Here is a 17,975-nt window from a genome sequence, read left to right as displayed (position 1 = left end):
GTATTTACTGAATTATCTCCACTTTTTCAAGAGATGCACACGGACGCCTTTCTCTCCGGGCGAGGGGGGCCGGAATAATCGATGAACTGATTTTACAAATACGTCCTGTTTACCGCAGACGTCATCACCAATTGACCAGGGAAACACAAAAGTTTGCGGTCACACAATTGGCAGGTGCTTTGCGATAGGTGCTGGGTAATTAATCACACCACCTGCCAATTGTGTGACTGCAAACTTTTGTGTTTCCCTGGTCAATTGGTGATGACGTCTGCGTAAACAGGACGTATTTGTAAAATCAGTTCGATTATTCCGGCCCCCCTCGCCCGGAGAGAAAGGCGTCCGTGTGCATCTCTTGAAAAGATGGAGATAATTGACTAAATACACGTTTTGTGCCAGAACTTTCACATGGATATAAAACTAGAGGACCATATTTCACTCCACGTCTTTGGAATCATTTAATGGGTGAGTACAAACGGAGCATTTATCACATTTATGCCGCAAATTTTCATATCTACCAGGATCTGGTGCAAGCGATCTATGCCTGAGATACATGAAAATTTACGAAGTGTATAATTCAATTATCACAGGCATTCTAGGTCTAAAGCATACTGTGCTAGACTGGGGACCAGAGACGAATCTGCCAGTGCAAAATAAATTGCCCTTGCCACACAAGGCTAATTCTGTGCCAGAAAAACTTCAAACTACGTTGCAAAGACCTAGTTGGTACCTTGTTGTGTCCAAGTTGAGTGTACTACAAAGTATACAAAATGTATGATGTAAACATATGTCTATAGGCATTTATAAAGTAACAGGCATAGATAGTCAAGTGAACATATTTGGAGTTTTTTGTTGTTTATTTTACTCAGCCCTTAATGCAACAGTTAATAACATCTCTATAACTGAAAATAGGGACATACAGTATCACTATTTGAAGCTATTGTTTACCAGGTTCGCAGAAGATATATGGACATATGGTTTAAAAATATTTTTTAGGATGAGGATCTGTCTTTAGATATTATGGGTTTCCCCAACTCAGGCAAACATTGCTGGTGACTTACTTGTCCTGTACTTGGGTCGGCATGTTATCTGAAGCCCAGAAACTTCTAAGGTGCAGTGGTCAGTCACTAGAGCTTGCCAGGGAATGGTCACTGATATACTGCTCACAAACCCGTCCACAATCTCCAGAGGTGCCCCAAGAGACTCCAAAAGCTCATTGACCGCCTGGGACAAATGGAAACAGTCAGACAGTAATGTGGCTCAAAGAGAAAGCTAAATACAATAATCTAAGAGGATAGGCGTCATAACTGACACTTTTGTGTCAACAGGATGTTAAAACAACAGCACTGTACTAGGATGGCAGAGGAAAATAGTGCTGTCTTACTTTGAGTGACGCTGATGAATTGGTCAAATCTGATAGCAACAGATAGAAAGTCTAGGAGGACATGTCTTTGTTTCCTCTAACCACGTTTCCTCGAAAGTGGAGCTAAGATTGTTGTTGTTGCACCGGAGTGCCGTTGCGAAATAGTTCAGGGCTTGATGATGAGCCTGACAAAACATGTGCTGGGCATACTAGTAGGACCCCACTTTTGCTTATTGTACAGACTTACCCACACGTCGAGGTTGATATCTTTAATGACACCACTGCCATTGTACAAGTCCAAGCCCAGCTGATCCAAACTCAGACGTTCTTGCAAGAAGTGGCCGAGGTAGTGTTGTAAGAGGTACCGACAGGCCCGCTTCTTGATTGAGCCTGACCAAGGGAACAGCCAGCGAGACATAGGGCCAAAGTGAGGAGGGGGTGAGAAGGGAACCAAGAGGCGGCGGAGAACGACTGTGAATACAGTCCACTGACAACTGCATAACAGTCAGACAAAAACAAAAGTGTGCAAATAAGGAATGAGCTCCTCAGCGGCTAGCTGGAGGAGGCTAAGGAAAGGGGTGAAGCGTATAACTCTTGTCCTCCTGTGACACATAAAACTCGAGAATCCTTTGTGTCGAGATCGAACGGAGTGAAACGTATATTGCTCCGCCAGACTGTACTCCCGTTACAGTTGTGTCTCGTTTTCAGTACATATTCTTTGGTACGTTCGTGTCGAATTCGAGCGACATGTCCCTGCGCATATCTCTGGATCCACGGTTGTTTATTGTTATTATCATACGTGAACTGTTGGTATAGTACAGACGCCCTTGCGTCTTGACGTCATCGCGAGATTTAAAAAATAAAACAAACCCGGAAGGCTAACAATAGACGCCATCTTTGTAAGGTCAATTATTCTCAAAGTTTATTTAAAAAAAAAAGGTTTACAATTGTAAACAAGTGTAATGCAATAAATGGTTTTAAAGGGAATAATGATTGTGTGATTGATTAGAAAAAGCTGTTTATTTCAGAAAATTATCTTTTGGTATGTACAAATGACCAATATTTGTAAAAACGAAACAAAAGTTACCCATCCTAGCCCTGGTCCAGTGCTTACAGCGAGTAGAGACTGGCTGTAAGCACTGGACCAGGGTTATTCCCAACCTAGCTCTCAAACCCTCACCCTAACCTCCCACGGGGCAGTACACCTAAACCTAACCTTAACACTCACCCAACCCAGACCCGCACCAGATTAAGGTTGGTGAGGGGTGCGTACCCCTCACCAACCTTAATCTGGTCATTTTACCGCACCCCTCACCAACCTTAATCCAGTCGGACCAATGCTATGTCGAACCAAAGTGTGCCTCCCAGTGTGGGGCCACTGTAGCCACAGGGAAGATTTTTTAAGGGGCACTAACTACGCCGGGTGCAGGCTTTAGTTCCGAAACCTCAATCCTAACCTAACCCTAACCGCAAGCACGGGAGCAGCGCATGTCGACCATCGCTTTTTCGCATCGCATGTCCCCCCGCTTCGGATCTTCGGTGTGTCGGAAAAGCGTGCGCACCCCAACTAGGCCAACATGAGGGGTAGCCAGCCACTGGCCAGGGGCCATGCATCATGGCCTTCATGAAATTCTTGCCCTGGTAGTAGGGATTATAGTCAGATAATCGGTTCACGAAATAGAACACACACACACACACACACATCACCTTTTTCTGATCAGTGTATAGATGGTTCGGGGATCTGGTTAGGATGCCTCTCGGGCGTCCCCCTAGGGAGGTCCTCGATGCACATCCCACTGGGAGGAGACCCAGGGGCAGACCAAGGCGCAGTTGGAGGAAACACATCGACTCACTGGCCTTGGAACATCTCAGAATCCCCCAGGAGGAAGTCACTAATGTTGCTCTGGAGAGGGAAGTCTGGACTCTGGAGCACTTTGGTGGAGCTGTTGCCCCCACGACCCGACTACAGCTAAGCGGTTGAAGATGGATGGATGCATGTATAGATGCACACCATGTACAGGCATGTTAAAACACTGTCAATAATTTCTGGCTGTGCAGCATGGGCTTTCATCACTAGAATTGGTTGACTGACAGGCTGTCAAATTTGAATGATAGAAAGCCCAGACTTGATGCACATCCAGAAGCATACTTTTACAGAGCATGCTCTTTACATAGCCTACCTCAATTATTTTAGTGTGCATATCGGAAAAACCATAAAAGAATGTGTGATGTCTTTTATTTTCCTGAACAGATAATTTGACAAAGGTTGCAATCAATCATAAATGGTGTCTATTCATTAGCAAGGCAATGCATCAAACTTCAGGCTCCAGTTTGCCTCCCAGTGTCGGACCAAGAAAGTGACATACGGTAGATGTCCTTTCCTTCTTTACATTATTAGGAAAAACGGAGGAATAATGTGTATTTACTTCAACATCATTTCACATCAAGCCAAGTTCAACACAAGCAAAGCCAGTGCTCATTTGTCTTTATTCCTATGAAAGCATGTAATAGAACGCTATACAAATAACTATAAACTAAGGTTACAACAATAACCAAATTTTTATTATAACAGTTTGAGTCAAACGACTGACACTTGGTTGTTAAAACAAGCCATCAGTAAAGAAAATTGTAAAACAAAGCCAGAGTAAGGGGATAAAACAAAACAAAATCCATATAAAATATAATTAACAGTTCTTCACTGAAAACCAATTGTCACTATTTCACAGAAGGTATCATCATTCAAATCTTCACTTTATGAATGCCACATCTGGGATCTTTCCCTCCGTCTGAAAAGAAAAGAGACTTCCATGTGAAAATTCCTCTAGGAAGAGGGGACCACCATAATCGCAGGGAATTAAATTGGTTAATTGTTACCTTCAACTGAGTGAAGACTTGTGCAGCTTTGTTGAAATCCCACTCGTTGTCCTGTAGACACCTGGCAAATACATAAATATATTTATATTTTTAAGAGGTGCAAACAAGCACCTGCGCTAACATTAATATACTTTCATGCAACACGTTTTATTTGTAGTGTAGTGTGCTTTTAATTAAAACTCCAAAATGCTACAGAGGACACGTGCATGAGAATACACACGAATGTGCGCACATCACTTACTTGGAAGACCATTCCAGATTCATGCCAGACTTCAGGGAGAACGCGGTGAGCATCTCCTGCTGCGGTGCACTGAGCGTGGGCACAGGGCTGGAGGAAGGGGTCGGGGCGGGAGCCACAAATGCTTTGCGGATCTCCTCCGTTGTTGCCATCCGGATGAAGAGCTGGTCGTTCACTATACACAAACTGAAGCACAGAATAAACGAGCATAAAATGAAATGAAAGATATATTTTCATTTTCATTTTAGGCGCAACATGACCAAACTTTATCTTCTGACTATAATAGAGTATGTGCGTGACATCATCATCATACCCGGAAGTTATGCGGGAATGATTCCCTACTGAGTGGCAAAAGAAATCTTTCTGGCCTCGACAGCCTGAGCCCATACATCCAAACAGAAATTGCCACTCGATCTGCCATTCACTTTATGCATGCGCATACCCTCTATAAGTCTAAGTGCATATTATACAGTCTGTATTAGTTAAAGTTCCATGACAGAAAGGGGTAGGTAAAAAAAATCTAACACAAATGGAAATAACAGCAAAAATAAATGTTACTTAAATTAAAAAAACAAAAAACATACGGGTCATTCCCAGGACGTCTAAAATTCGCAACAAAAGTAAACCATGTCAACCAAGGTGAGTTCCTAGGCTTAGACTTACCCAGTACCCCCAGCGGGGACTGTGACAAAGACTCGAGAGAAGGCCATGGTGGAGTCACGTGATTTACCTTCCGCTGTGACAGAAAAAAAACAAGTCAGCACTCTGCACCAGGGAAAAAAACCATTTGAGAATTTGAAAAACTACACAAGACAGTCATGTCAACACTCACCTTCTTTGAACACCCCAGATACTGTAAATGACAATAACGTGTTCTGAAAAAAATAAAAAGTAAAACAATATACAGAATTAGTTTTATTTACAAGAATAGATTAAAAACTGCATTTGGAAGATTAAGGCACAAGACCAAGAAATTATGCAGTGCAAGGTTATAAATAAGCATCAAGTGAAGAATCAAATATTAACCAACCGTGTAGGTGTTTACGTCAACGTTGAAGGAAGCAGTGTCATGCTGAGTTTTGGGGAGCTCATTGAGGAATGCCACCACATTTAGCCGCGTGTGCTTCAGCAGACGAAATCTCATCGCTGTATGGAGCAGGGAAAAGGCAAAGGTTATAGGGATAGATGTCAGAAAACAGAGTTACCAATGGTTATGAAGAGTGTGACACCATGTAGGACTCAAAAACTAAAAGTTACAACCTTGTACCCGACATTACAATGAAAGTGCCCAGTAAGAACCATAAAAAAGGTGAGGTTATAACAGTAAAATAATTTTGTTGTAATTTTTCCAAAGTGGTGAGGTGTCCACTTGTAACACATTTCCTGCAACGAGCCTTGAACAGTAAACTTACTGGTGTCTTTCACCCGCTTCAGGTTTCGATTGTCTTTGTAGTACTCTCCTAGACTGCTCCTATAGAAACGCAAGAGGAAAGACAACGAGGGTCAGGCATAGTCAATGTAGATATACTACAATATGGAGGAATAGGATTAGTGAAAGTAAAGTAAGTAAGTAGCCTTGCCGAGGGAGCCCATCTCCTGTTTTTGTAGCGTGAGGCAGCTTGATGTACAAGTACACCCCCTGGACATGACGCTAGTATGTCGCAGGGACTTACCCCCAAGCCAACCCTTGATGCCGAGTTTCAAGCAGGGAGGCACTGGGTCCCATTTTTAGAGTCTTTAGTATGACCAGGCCGGGGATCGAACCCCGACCTCCCAGTCTCAGGGCGGACACTCTAACCACAAGGCCACTGAGCTGGTATTAGTGAAAGTAGGGTAGGGTATTGTTTGGGTTTTACTGAACACCGGTGCTAAATCAGCACTTGAAATCTGTCTACAAGCTCACAACGTGCGAGTTGTAGACAGATCGGCTACTTACGGCAAGCAACATCGTCATACAGAGCATAAATTGAGCATTATACAGACAGTCGAGTCGACCCAGTGCATTATTCTGCTTTCAAATGTAATCTGTGCATTGCAAGATGCTTCTTTAAATTTGACTTAAAGACTTTTACAAATTGCACAGCCGGGTAAATCCATTTGAGTGAAATGCAGCCACACGTTTACTTTATACGGCTTAGCTTTAGGCATTTTTAACCGTGTCTCTTGTCAGAGCAAGTTCATGTTGTTTTTACGAGCACATGCTTTGGGGTGACGCTACCGCCAAGATATTTTTGGGAGTTTTCTTCCTTTATTCGGATAGTACAATACATAGGGTGACAGGAAACAAGAGACGGGAAGTGACACGCAGCAAAGGTCATCAGGCTCGGGAATCAAACTGGCAATACTCGGTCAGGCTGCATTAGAGCCTATACAAATGGTATATGCCTTAACCACTGGGGACTAGGCCAACAGCGCCCCCTGAATGTGGTGTTTTTTTTATGTGCCGTTGATGCCTTTGATTGCAGAGTACTATGAGAGTTCTTCTTACCTAGACGGATTCTGTGAGGTGTAAGGCGTAATGAGAGATAAAGATGCTCCATCATGGTAGGCATCTAAAAGAGGCTGTCTGTTCCCAGAGTCGTAGACATTGTAGTACCTGGAACAAGCAGTAGTATTATAGTCTCACTACTCATTATGTTCATTCCTTAACATGATTTTTCTAGCTAGAAGTAGTGCATTTCTTTAGCACACTGTATGCACAAGGTCAGGAAAAATATATAATGGCCATATTCCACAGTGGTTAGCCCATTCGCTGGGTGAAGCACTAGACAAGATTTTTCCAGTCATTCTTTATTAAATGAGCTGGCTTTAGATCAGTGCCGAACAGGTCATACTCAGATGTGAATAGGCTGAAACTCACTGTTGCAGAAAATGAAGGATGATAGCCTTGATTTCATCAGAACCAAAACAGCTGCCCTGGATTGTGAAACAGAAAAAGAAAAATTATTTATAAACAATGTCATGAGTAAACAAGCCAAAATGTTTGTAACAACATGCCATGCTTAAACTCAGAGAAAATAAAATTATAATAACCAGCTACACCATAAAAGGAAGACTGGCCTTAAAGTCATTCCACAGTGCTTTGTTGTATACATCTAATCATATGTAGATACCCAAACAAGACCAAGCTCAAACACTTTCCTTGTGCGCAAAATAAGAAAACCCCAACATTACCTTGCAGGCGGGGATGGTTGTGGGTGTTTCCACATCAAAACCTATGGGAGGTGGGAGATCATTGCCATCCTAAAATCAAGCAACACAAACACAACATAACATGTAAAGGGAGGCAGAGAAAGAGAAACACTTTGACATCACAATGTCGTCCAGCATCAAAGGAATAAATAAAACAGATACAATAATCAGATGTTCAAGAAAATTCCCCACTTTGTTATTGCGCTGACAATGTTTCAAGACCAAAGAATTTTACTCTTGTGTACGAACTGAGATTTAACAATGAAGGTGTGTGGTCGCCCCTACCCTCTGCAATGCTCTCCCCAAACACATCCGAGGACCGAGATGCCCCCTCACCCCCCCCCCCCCAAAAATGTGCTCCGTATTGTATCGCATGTCTCTTAGTAACCTGACTGTAGAAAGTAACAGTACAGTAAAGAACCTGGGGGTTATTATTGATTCTGAATTGAATTTTAATTCACACATTAATCATGTTACCAAGATTGCCTTTTTTCACCTTAGAAATATTGCACGAATCAGAGCTTATTTGTCCGATGCAAAAACGCTAATCCACGCCTTTGTTTTTTCTCGGCTTGACTACTGCAATGCACTTTTTTCAGGACTGCCTAAGAAAACAACTGACAGATTACAACTTGTCCAAAATGCAGCAGCCAGAGTTTTAACTAGAACTAAGATGAGAGAACATATTACTCCAGTTTTGGCATCACTGCACTGGCTTCCGGTTGTTTTTTGAATTGATTTTAAAATTATTTTACTTGTCTATAAAGCTCTCAATGGTCTCGCACCTTCCTACCTACATGACTGCCTGCCTAAATATGTCCCAAACCGCCCCCCTAAGGTCTTCCACTGCTGGCCTGCTCGCTTTTCCAAAAAAAATGGCAACTAAAAAATACGGGGAAGCAGCTTTTTGCTTCTACGGGCCGTCGGCATGGAACAAGCTCCCACTGTACCTTCGTCAGGCAGCCTCTGTAGACATTTTTAAAGCTCAGCTCAAGACCCACTTCTACAACATTGCTTTTAATTGATCTTTTATTTTTAATGTTTGTTATTCATGTCCTCACTGTATTGCATTACTGCTTGTTCTTAATGTTGTTGCCTTGCTTTTCTTTTATTCTCCATTTTTCTGTAAAGCACTTTGAGCTGCATTTCATGTCATGAAAGGTGCTATACAAATAAAGTTTTATTATTATTATTATTTATTACTCTTGTTTTCCTATCTTTCTATCTGAAATAATAAAGCATAAAATGCCTCAAAGAAATCCTTAACTACATTACATAGCATTGCGCAAGCCACAATTTGTGAAGACTAGCAAATGAGCAAAAAAGTCTTACCAGTTTTAAAAGCCGGGGGAACCTCTGCCGCGCAGCACTGGTACGGGAACAAAAGCAAAGACGGTGAAAGTCAGGATGCATTCTAACACTCTCAGTCACACCTACTGAGTTACAGTATATGTGCTCTATAGTCCACTACAGATTTAAATTAGATGTAATGATTGTTGTATTTAAGTAATGATACTGGCACATTGTGTGGAACGCTTGGGAAAACAGTCCTCTCCAGGCTTTTAAAGCACACTAGAAAGGGATTTGAAATTCAATCACTGTCGTTGGGGCATTTCATGCCCACCATTACTGTGACATGCACGTGGAAATGTAAACACGCACAAATATAGCTTTCTGTCCCCATGGCTTAACGCTGTGCCCTTTGCCTACCTCTCCCACCCCAAAGCGTACTTACCAAAGAGGAATACTCACCACCTCCAAAACGCGAGACATACACAGACCTCTGACAGGGGAACCAACACATGCACGCACCCTCACACACATTCCTACAGAAACCCAAAATCTACAAGCGTGTCATGGAAACCAACAAAGCAAATCCTCTGTTATGTTAAAAATAGAGGCTATGCTATAGCTGGCAGAGAGGTGGGGTTACCGCCAGTCTTGCGTTAGGATCAGCTCCCAAAAGTATGACTGTCTGTGACCACTGAAGAGAGGCAGAGTCTAGGTCATAGCAAAACAAAAGAGGGTCACACAAAAGAAAAACATTCACACAGACACACAGATAGCTCACTTCCACGGTAAGTGAAACATTTAGTAGGTGGCGACGATTCTCTATGCATCATTATCTGAGGAAGGAAAACGCTTATCAGGTGTGGTGACATCAATGCAAGGGGAAAAGGGAGCGAAAGTCAGGAAAATGCCCAGGAACAGTGGCATGAGGAAGATTGCTGGACAGTGTTGAACCCAGCATTCCCATTACTGATCCCCCTAGTATTCCACACTGCACAGGCACAAGAGTGGCATAGATTATGTTACGTTATTAACACACCACAACTACCATCATGTACAAGGCTAAAACCTAAGTGTCACCTTTTTACCCATGTCTCTGGCTGCAGAGGAAGCAAGGCTTTGCAATTCACATTAAGTGAAAGTCCTTTGTCCCCTTGGGAATTGTGTGTGCTGGGTTGATGTGCAACAATGTCCTTTTTTGTTTGTTTCAGCTCACAACCATCATACCAAAAATAATGGAGTATAGCATTTCCATTTTCATATCTGGTTCGTTTAAATAATTTCCCATGTAAGTGAACCAGATTAGATTATTCAGTAGAGAACATTGTTTCTTCAGGATGGTATAATGATATTTTCACTCTTTCTCCTGCATAGATGGAGAGTATCAGCAGGGGCCTCTGCTTTAGGCCAGGGAGCAGTCATTGACACAGGAAGACAGAGTGCATTTTCTGCTTCTCTCATCATTTGATTTGATGAGACATTGTTTACCGCCTCCACCTCTCACCCAACGGCTTATCCTGTGTGGTCTCTCTTCTTCTTCTCCTCCTCCTCCTCCTCATCTTCTCAGTTTCTTCTTGCCACTTTGGTGAGTCGATGCTCACAGTGACGTAGAGGCTGAGTAATCGTGACTGTGCCTGTCTTAGGTTGTCCCGAGTTTCAAGGTGGGATCTTACCCGTCATTGGCGAACCAGCCTGCCATACTCGCCTGTTGCAGGATGCCGATTGGGCCACAAGATACCACGAGGGGAGGGGAAACCATCGCTGGCTGTAACCAGTGGACTCGTTTCGTTGGTCCAAGCAATTTGTGAATTGTAAGACAACACACAGACTTCTCCCCAATAGTCACTATAATCTAGTGTAGTACTACTACTACTGCTGCTGCTGCTGCTACACTTGGGGCTGTTTTAGGTTAAGTCTTGCAATTCAATTCACTTTCAATTTGTTTAAATGGACTGGCACATTGCTTACCCACTTAACATTGAGAAACATCTTTCCTAATGCTCTGCACTAATGTCATTATTTTTGTGGTGAAATTATATTTTATTGCAGCTTTATGGGAAGACTAACAAGGATGTCAGCAGGGGAGTGCTGAGAACAAGCATCACTGAGCATACAACAAATGGTCAAAATATGCCCCTAAAATTAGAAGAGAAATGATGAGCTCCCAGCTGTTCACTGCAATAAAAAGAAGAATGTGATTAAGAGGTGAAAATCCTGCCTGAACAGCATCCCTGTCAATTCGCTCAATAATAATCAGATGGAGGATTTTTTTTTTGTGAAAAGGGAAATGTTAGACAGTAGGAAGAAAGACCAAGGGAGGTATATACAACAGTTGTAATGAATACCACATGACTATTTCTCTTGCATATGTTAACAAAAGAAACAAACTTGTGCTGAGGGATAACAGAGCATCAGTGATTGTTTGTCCATGAATCCTGTTAGGAAGAAGTTTCACATACTGTTTCTATGTCACCGGAAACCTTAACCTAAAAAAAGGGGGGGAGAAAAGACTCTTCTAAAACGGGTAGGCCCAATACTTGATTCTGATTGGCTGATTACCGTCACGTGACTGGTGTAAATTTCACCGATAACCCACACCTTCAATCACTATATCATTCGCAGCTGATTCCGCATCTCTGTAGCTGTACTGGGGAAGGGGAGCGCTTGATTGCTTTGCAAACCCATGCCATGCGGGCGTCTAAGCACCTGTAAGGACATCAAGTGCTATTCTCTACTTGCAGCAAAACAAGGAAGTGATGTGGCTCGCTCTGGTGGTGCAAAGCGTAGCTACTTTTGTGAATTTAATAGTTTTATTAGGTTAATATTACTATCTGTTTGTAACCGTTTTAGAAAAGCAATAAGCCACTCGAGGCCCCAGCTTGCCGGGTATTTTACAATGGCCCCCAGCCATTGTAAAATACCCAGTAACCTGAAACCTCTCGTGGCTTATTGCTTTAATACACACTAGTTGACACACAAACACACGTAAGTCATCCCCAAACTTGCAGACTGACCTGACGTAGGACACCTGATCCTTGAAGTTGTCACACAGAGGGTTCCTGTCAAGCCACAGCTCCACTAACTTCAGGCCTTTCACTTTGTCCAGCTCTCGTTCCGTCTTCAGCTGGGAGACACAGAGGAAGGATGGATGGTTGGTCAGGTGGTGTTGAAATTAGACCAAATAAATATATATATATTATTTATTTTATTTATTTTTCTTCGCAGGTTCTAGTTTCTGGAATACATCTTAAATTTGTTTTTTCATCCTTTTCCCAGCTATCTAGGACAGGTTGCTATGTTTGTTTCTCTCCATTGAACCTCACCTCATTGTTGGACAGGTTGAGCGTCTTTAGGTTGGGAACCTTGTTGAATAAATCAGCCAAGTCGTCAAGCTTGTGAATACGGTTGTTGCTTAAATTCAGGCACACCAGCTGGTACAGAAATCAGAAGGAAGAGAATAATGTTAATCGTTGCTGTTGTAAGACATACACCTTGCACTTCTTTTTTTGTTTATTCATAAATGAATGCCCCATTGTATACTTATACTCGTTCTGACAGTCACACTAAATCTACAACTGAGCTTGTAGATCTGCAATTTTTTTTTAATGTTCGCACATAAAGCAGAGACCTCAGGACATAAACACAGACAATACAACCAGAGCCAAAATTAATATAATATAAAACAGCTCTTAACCCATTTAGACCGTAGGACGTGTGGAGCCGTTTTAGCTAATCCAACCGATGGATTGCGAGGACGTGTACACACGTCCTAGCGCATTCATATCATATTCAGATTATTTTTTGGGGTTGGCCTCTCTTTCTGCACCACACTCTTTGCTGTTCGCACATGCGCGCTGACGTTCTCTTCCCTGTTTACGGCTCAGAAAGAAAGGCTCGTATCTCCTAATCAATGGTTTTGACCAGATGGATATACTAAACTCTTCATTTCCGACTTCAACATGCCTCTCGTTTAAAATATGAACGTGAGGGATTATCGAGCGACTTTATCGTAATCATAGCGAGGTAAGCAAGCAACATTATTTCTCCTGGTTTTTGAACGGAAGGGGGGGGGGGGGGCTTTCGGAGTAAAAGCTCACACAGAGAACGTAACACATTAAAGCAACAAGCACAAATGTTGTTAACGAATCATTCCAAAATTATTGCATTTTTAGATGCAAACCACAGCTAGTAATAGTATAAACCACTCTGTCGGTTAGTCTGTCCAAAATGTTCAAGCATCAGCCAATAGCTGGTTGCAGCTTATCATGGATCATGTGCTGGTTCCATGGAGTCAATGCTCTGCTACCTGGCTAAAATGCTAAGAACATTAAATTGTTCCATGTATTTGTTCCTGGTGCAGGACAAGGACAGTACTAACAGCATCAATAAGAATTCACACAATAGCATTAATGTGCCAAAAACACTTTTAGAACAGTTAGCTTGCGATGTGTACTTTGTTGCACAATAAAATAATAGCAAAAGCATTAATGCTGTTGTGCACTCTTTTTTTATATATGCATGCCCCTGTCATATGTTCTTAAGTTCCATATCTACAACACAATGTGTTCTGTACTGATAGTCAAATGCATACAACATTCTAAAACGGTTTCATCTTACACTGACTTAGTTTTTTTTTTTTATTCTTATGTTGTTGGCACAGTATTTAGTAGTGACAAACTTCCTTGATTCTGGTTGGGAATCTTTAATCTGAACTGGGCTTTAGAGAGAGCTGTGGAGCCAAGCTACATATTGATGGAAAAAACAAAACATATTTTAAGAGCCTTGATGTATGGCATTTCATTCATGTTTCGTGTTTGGTTCTTATAACAAAGGCCAAGTATTCATCATATCATACACAGTACCTCTGGAATGTTCTCTTCAATGATCTTAATCACCGATTCCATATTTGACCTCCTACTCAGGGTGATTTCAATGTTCTGGGACACCAGGTCTGCAACACACAGGACTCAAGTTCAGATTAAAATGTAAAACAAGCAAAGCATTCACTTGTCTCATTCTACGACAGACAGTGGACATACTGTACCTGGGTCCGTTCGGATGTTGTTGAGGTCAAGCGCTTGCTGGGAGCCGTCAAATCGCTTTGCCATGCATTGCTATGAAAGAGAATTAAGCTTTACCATTTGAGACATCATCAGAACAACGCAATAGTAAATAGTAATTATGGGGACGAGCAGATGGATCATGAAAAGGAAGGGAGACATGTTAGAATTGGGAATTAATGAATGTAGTGCCTCTTCGAATGAATGCCTCTGCTGGCAGCCTTGGCACTAATTCTGTAGCCAAAGAACTCTCAGAAGAGCCTGAGGTAGAACTAGTCTAGTTCTACCTCACTAGTCTGCATCTCATTGGTGGGCTATGGACAGTTAAGAAACGAGCCTACCTATCATCAATGGGGATTCCAAGCTCATGGAAACACTTCTATGAGCACCACTTCACCCCCTGGAACGTTAGCAACCCATTGTTCTTGCACTAATAAAACATTAACAAATCTTGTTTGAAATTACCAAAACTGCATTTTAATTATGGCACTCCTAGGCAGGTTTTTGAACTGTCCACAGCCCACTTCTGAGACACAGAGTGAGTTGACAGAAATAGTACCATCTTATAATGTGGACAAATTATACAAAAATAGGTATATATATATATATATATATATATATACATTTTAAGTCCTTCACTAGCAATTCAAGTTGCAATAATGTGCACAGGAATTGCAAGCATCATCATTAAAACCTAATACTTTCACAAACGTTCCAACCTTATCATCCCACACTCTATTGTCTGCTCACCTTCAGGTGCTCCATGTGTTCAGGCTTCAGGTCAGTAAAGGAGGGCGGGGAACTAGGGTTCATATGTACTTCTATCTAAAAGGAAACAAACGTGAGGCGGTATTAGAGTAGGATTCCAGTAACCACTTAACGTGATGATAGTTTTAGATACAGAAGTTCAAGGTCTATTTTGTGAAATGGATCAAGGGTCAATACATAGATGTGTAGGTGGGTAGTTACCTTGTAACCGTCGAGGGCTGTGATCTTATTGGAACATTTTTTCAGTTCATTAGCAGCGGAGACATCGTCCACGTAAAAATAAGCTCTGTGACCATCAAACTGGAACTGTATGGATGAGAGGGGGGAGATCTTACTGACAATTAATGTTCTTTCAAATCTTTCTACAAACTATACAACGGCTGCCTTGTCTATTGATGGAAGGAGTAGTGGTAAATACTTCAATATGTTTCCATCTTTACTGTACATCTTTATGTCTGCAGGAGAGTAAGATCTCTACAGACAAAATAAATCAACCCACTAATGTTGGGATTTCTGAATGTGTTTTAAACATGTTTAGCAACGTTTTTGTTTTTAAATAATATCCGTTTAAAAAAAAACATTAAATGTTACTTGATATTTTGTAAAAGGAACTGTTCTATAAAGGCAATATCATACTGGAGCCTGGAGGTTGTATTAGTAAGTTATAATTCATATGGATGCAGTCATGCCGATAATACAGTGACAACACTCCCTCTCATGTGATAGCTAAAATATTTTGCAACAATTCTTCAATATCTCCGGGCTAAATGTGTTGCACCAAATCTTCAATGTCTCTAAGCTAAGAATATGTAGGGACAGTTTAAATTGTGAAAACACTGGGACTTACATTTACAGTTGTGAAGGGCACAGTGCAGATGTTCTGTAGGGCTGGCACTAACCATTCCTTTTTATATCTCCTTCCATGTGGTATCTGTTAAAACATCAAAGAGCATAACACACTCAGACAAATAAGGGAAAGGAACAATGGAAGACCCAGACAGCCCATCTCTCTACCCATTCAGCTGTGGCCGCCAGAAATGAGAATTTTATGGATGCATGCATTAAAGCAAAATAAAATCTCACGACTGAAAAATGTCCTAATATTTAATTTGTTAAACAGCATGAAAGGAGAATTAGCGCTGTGTGTCTTACACACATGTAAAATGATGATGTTTTGGTAGCCATACCGCTAACCAGTTGAAGAAATTGCAGATTGAACGATCTGGGTTATGAAATATCTGATATAATAGGGTTTTCTGGAAGACTGAAATAACTAATAACCGAAAATAGGCTACAAGCATAGTACAAGCTTACAACACGTTGCACTGCAACGCTGAAATCAGTGGTGGCAACTGAGAACTTTAATTCATGTGGGTGATCTTGAGGTCGCAGTGACAATACCCACCGTAATTTTGTACCAGCCTGATCGATTGTTTTTCCCTCCTCCTCCTCCACCTCCTCCCCCCGCTCCTCCTTTAAAGCCGCCGCCGCCACCACCGCCGCCTCCTCCTCCTCCTCCTCCTCCTCTGCCTCCTCCGCCTCCTCCTCTGCCACCCCGTCTGTCTCTGTCAAAACCTCCTCTTCGATAGGGTCTTGAATAAGGGTTGCTGAGGAGCAAACAACAAACACTATTACGACGTGGTAATACAACAATTTACTGAATCAAAGTCTTTAGTGATTTTATACAGAAGTTTAAGCAAAAACATGCTTGCTAAACAAAACCTACAGTAGCAGTGGATTATAATTATACAATACAAAAATGCCATCCAATTTGACTTATAAATCATGTGATTTGTAAATCTGATCCAAATGGGAGAATTGAAGGAATCGGAAGGAAAAAAACATTGGCCTGATAATAACGTTAACACACAACTCCTATATAATAACATTAACACACAAGTGACACAACCATATCTTCAGTTTCTAAATTAAAACATATTTCATAATGCTTTATACTACAGTATCAAACAAAAAATATCTTTTCCTCAGCTCAACCTATTACAAATGTAGCAGAATAAATAAAAAATAAATCTGTCGCTCAGTGACACTCACAATCTGCGTTGGGAGCTGCCGTCCTGAGAGTTATCACTCATAGTTACATCTCCATCATACTCTTCCAGTCTGGACCGTGGACCAGGGCCCCCAAAATTCCCTCCTCGTTGGCGGTCCCTACGGGGGCCGTCATTGTTGTAGCCCCGGCCCCTGTGGGAGCCCCTGCCTTTGCGGCTGCGGAAGTGTGGGCCAGTTCTGTCATCGTGCTCTGAAAGAGGACACACACACAAAACATCATTAAACGCATTGCAGATGATAAGACAGATAGAGCGGTCAAATATAGCAAATAGACATGATCCAATTTCTCATCAGGCTCCATGAAATTAGCTGCATCCATGGTAGAATAGAAAAATTAAATAAAAAATATTATTTAACTCTTAATGCCAAAGGTTATTAATGGAAGACCTCCATACAGCAGTATCAGTTCAAATGTGCTAATCTATTCACACAGTTCAATTGATTCATGGCAACAGTCAATATCTAGAAACACATCTAGTTCAGCAGAGCCTCTACAGTAAAATCCTCCGTTATGATTATTCATGTATCCATATGTAACTCAAAGTGTACAAATATGACCAAAATTGACCTGCAACTCACTAAATTGCATGATTAGCCTAAGCTAGAACTGAGGATTGTACTGTGTAATGGCTACATCCTCAGTTTACCTCCACGGAGCATATAATCACGGCGGTGAAACTCTCTCTCCACCGAAATGTCCCCACAATCTAAAAAGAAAACGAGATTGAGCTGTAACAAAGGTTGTGTGTGAACCTTGTGGGTAACTTACCATTGTAGTAGTTGCCGCCGTCCGCCATGTTCGTGGGAACAGTGTAATTTCGAACGGCCCAACCTGGTTAAAAACACTATTAAGGACTCAGATCGCCCCTTTCCAATACACAAAACAGACGCGCTATAACATACGTTAATAATCCATGACCTTAATGTCAAATATACACGCGATTCTACCAAGTAAAGTCCTGCTCTTGGTAAATCAGATTGTGTCCGCAAGGCTTGGACAAGAAGAAAACACTGCGTGCGCTTAGGGACCCGGAACTACAATATGTTGTGACCGATGACGTCATTTTGTAGTCTAGACCGGAAGTCATACTTCCAAAAGAATCCCCACTTTCGTTGAGCGCTT

General features: G+C 41.7%; 2 protein-coding genes across 3 annotated transcripts in view; both read right to left on the bottom strand.

The window, feature by feature from the left end:
* The window catches only part of atg2a (autophagy related 2A), a 32,727-nt gene extending 30,599 nt beyond the window's left edge, over positions 1–2,128 (bottom strand). For both annotated transcript variants that reach the window (XM_080774727.1, XM_080774728.1), the window contains exons 1-2: positions 1,608–2,128; positions 1,059–1,221 (exon numbers count right to left, since the gene is read on the bottom strand). In XM_080774727.1, the coding sequence (XP_080630853.1) occupies positions 1,059–1,221; positions 1,608–1,778 (334 nt within the window). In that variant the 5' untranslated portion in view covers positions 1,779–2,128. The remainder of the gene's footprint in view (positions 1–1,058; positions 1,222–1,607) is intronic.
* A 1,681-nt stretch (positions 2,129–3,809) lies between these two features.
* On the bottom strand, positions 3,810–17,868 carry nxf1a (nuclear RNA export factor 1a). The gene is made up of 21 exons (XM_080774145.1): positions 17,622–17,868; positions 16,835–17,042; positions 16,188–16,389; positions 15,630–15,713; positions 14,984–15,088; positions 14,765–14,839; positions 13,999–14,068; positions 13,817–13,905; positions 12,278–12,385; positions 11,969–12,078; positions 8,997–9,033; positions 7,647–7,715; positions 7,333–7,388; positions 6,961–7,068; positions 5,885–5,943; positions 5,503–5,618; positions 5,305–5,347; positions 5,136–5,208; positions 4,476–4,658; positions 4,235–4,295; positions 3,810–4,146 (listed from the first exon to the last, which is right to left on the bottom strand). The coding sequence occupies exons 1-21, from the start codon at positions 17,647–17,649 to the stop codon at positions 4,108–4,110; spliced, it is 1,923 nt and encodes a 640-aa protein (XP_080630271.1). The 5' UTR covers positions 17,650–17,868; the 3' UTR covers positions 3,810–4,107.
* Positions 17,869–17,975: the final 107 nt, after the last annotated feature.

The sequence above is a fragment of the Protomyctophum bolini genome, assembly GCF_963924005.1.
Source record: "Protomyctophum bolini genome assembly, chromosome: 10".
Classification (NCBI taxonomy): Eukaryota; Metazoa; Chordata; class Actinopteri; order Myctophiformes; family Myctophidae; genus Protomyctophum; species Protomyctophum bolini.
Note: the sequence above shows the minus strand (reverse complement) of the source record. Positions and strands in the feature narration are given on the sequence as shown.